This window comes from Myotis brandtii, unplaced genomic scaffold (genome assembly GCF_000412655.1).
Source record: "Myotis brandtii unplaced genomic scaffold, ASM41265v1 scaffold797, whole genome shotgun sequence".
Classification (NCBI taxonomy): domain Eukaryota; kingdom Metazoa; phylum Chordata; class Mammalia; order Chiroptera; family Vespertilionidae; genus Myotis; species Myotis brandtii.
In genome coordinates, this window is record NW_005371210.1 from 269,495 (window position 1) to 270,807 (window position 1,313).

At 58.4% G+C, this 1,313-nt stretch overlaps 1 protein-coding gene and 1 long non-coding RNA gene across 2 annotated transcripts in view; one reads left to right on the top strand and one right to left on the bottom strand.

The window, feature by feature from the left end:
* The window catches only part of LOC106724314, an 8,852-nt gene extending 8,559 nt beyond the window's left edge, over window positions 1-293 (top strand). The window contains exon 3 of the long non-coding RNA XR_001360074.1: window positions 283-293. This is a non-coding gene — a long non-coding RNA (uncharacterized LOC106724314). The remainder of the gene's footprint in view (window positions 1-282) is intronic.
* A 43-nt stretch (window positions 294-336) lies between these two features.
* Window positions 337-1,313, bottom strand: part of NOTUM (notum pectinacetylesterase homolog (Drosophila)) — a 10,652-nt gene continuing 9,675 nt past the window's right edge. The window contains 2 exon segments of the mRNA XM_014531239.1: window positions 337-445; window positions 783-1,175. Of these exon segments, the coding sequence (XP_014386725.1) occupies window positions 337-445; window positions 783-1,175 (502 nt within the window).

A 1,313-nucleotide genomic window follows, 5' to 3' on the forward strand; every position in this document is an offset into this window, starting at 1 on the left:
GACCGGTTGTTCGGTTGTTGGGTTGTTCTGCCGTTCAGTCTATTTGCATATTAGGGTTTATATATGTATATATATATATAATTTGTTTTTATTTCATTTTTTACAAAATTAATTTCAGAGAGTAAGGGAGAGGGAGATAGGAACATCAGTAATGAGAGAGAATCATTGATTGGCTGCCTCCTGCACGCCCCCCACTGGGAATGGAGCCCTCACCCGCTGGGCTGGGTGATAATGTTTGGAGACAGCCGGTGGTGGCACCTTCCTGAGTGTGCAAATGCTGAGCCGTGCCCGCGAGACCATCCTGTGTGAAGCCGTGCCGTGCGCACCACCTGCCCATCACCTCAGCAGCCCAAGAAACAGGAATGGCAGCTGTGTCCCCTGTGGAGGCCTCGGCCCTGAGCCTCGGCCGTCGGGTGAGCGGGAGCAGGGCCTCCTCAGAGAGGGTCTAGAATGGGAGGTGAGGTCGGGTGTGGGCCTCGCCCCCCAGCCCCCTCCCTGTTCCTGGCGGAGGGGTTGGGGGGCGGGCAGGGAGGGGTGCAAAGTGGGCCGACTGCCGTTCAAATAAACACGTCCGCAGAGAAAAGCTCTTTTGTTGTCTTTTTTAATCTCATTATTTAAAAAATATATGTTACAAAACAATATCATTCATCATATATTTCTTGCTTATTTTCCTTTTTAAAAAATTAAAGTAATAAAAAAGTCACTTTATAAAATAATACAAAAGGGCAGGAGAGGCTGGGCTGAGGGCCGGGGGCTGAGGGTCCAGTGCGCGGGCTCCCCACTGTGGGTGGGGGAGGGGGAGGCAGCGTCCGGGGTGCAGAGGGGCGGTGAAGGTGCTGGGCTCCAGGCCCTGCTGCTGCGCCAGGGCCTGCACGTCGAAGCCCATGTGCATGAGGAACTGGGCCACGTTCATCTCCTGCCCGGTGAACTGGTCGCGGATGGTGGGGCACGAGGGGTTGCAGTGGGGCCAGGAGCAGCTGTCCACCAGGTGGACGGGGCAGCCCTTCAGAGGGGCTTTGCTGCCCTTGTGGCCCTCGTGGAGGCTCCTGTCCCAGCAGTGCAGCGCCCGCGGGAGTGAGGTCCCCTTCACCTGCACCTCCGTCCAGTGGCTGTGGAGAGAACCCGGGCGGGGTCACTCGCAGGAGGCGGGGGCGGCCGAAGCAGGAGACAGCCCGCTACCACTGGGTCTGAGTTGCTTGGGAGGCAGGCGTGCGGGCAGGGGGGTGGGAGGGGGTTGTGGGTTCAGGGAGAGAGGCAGGGGTCTGAGCTGGTCCAGGGAGAGGGGCGGGCGAGGGGCACTGACCTTCGCAGGA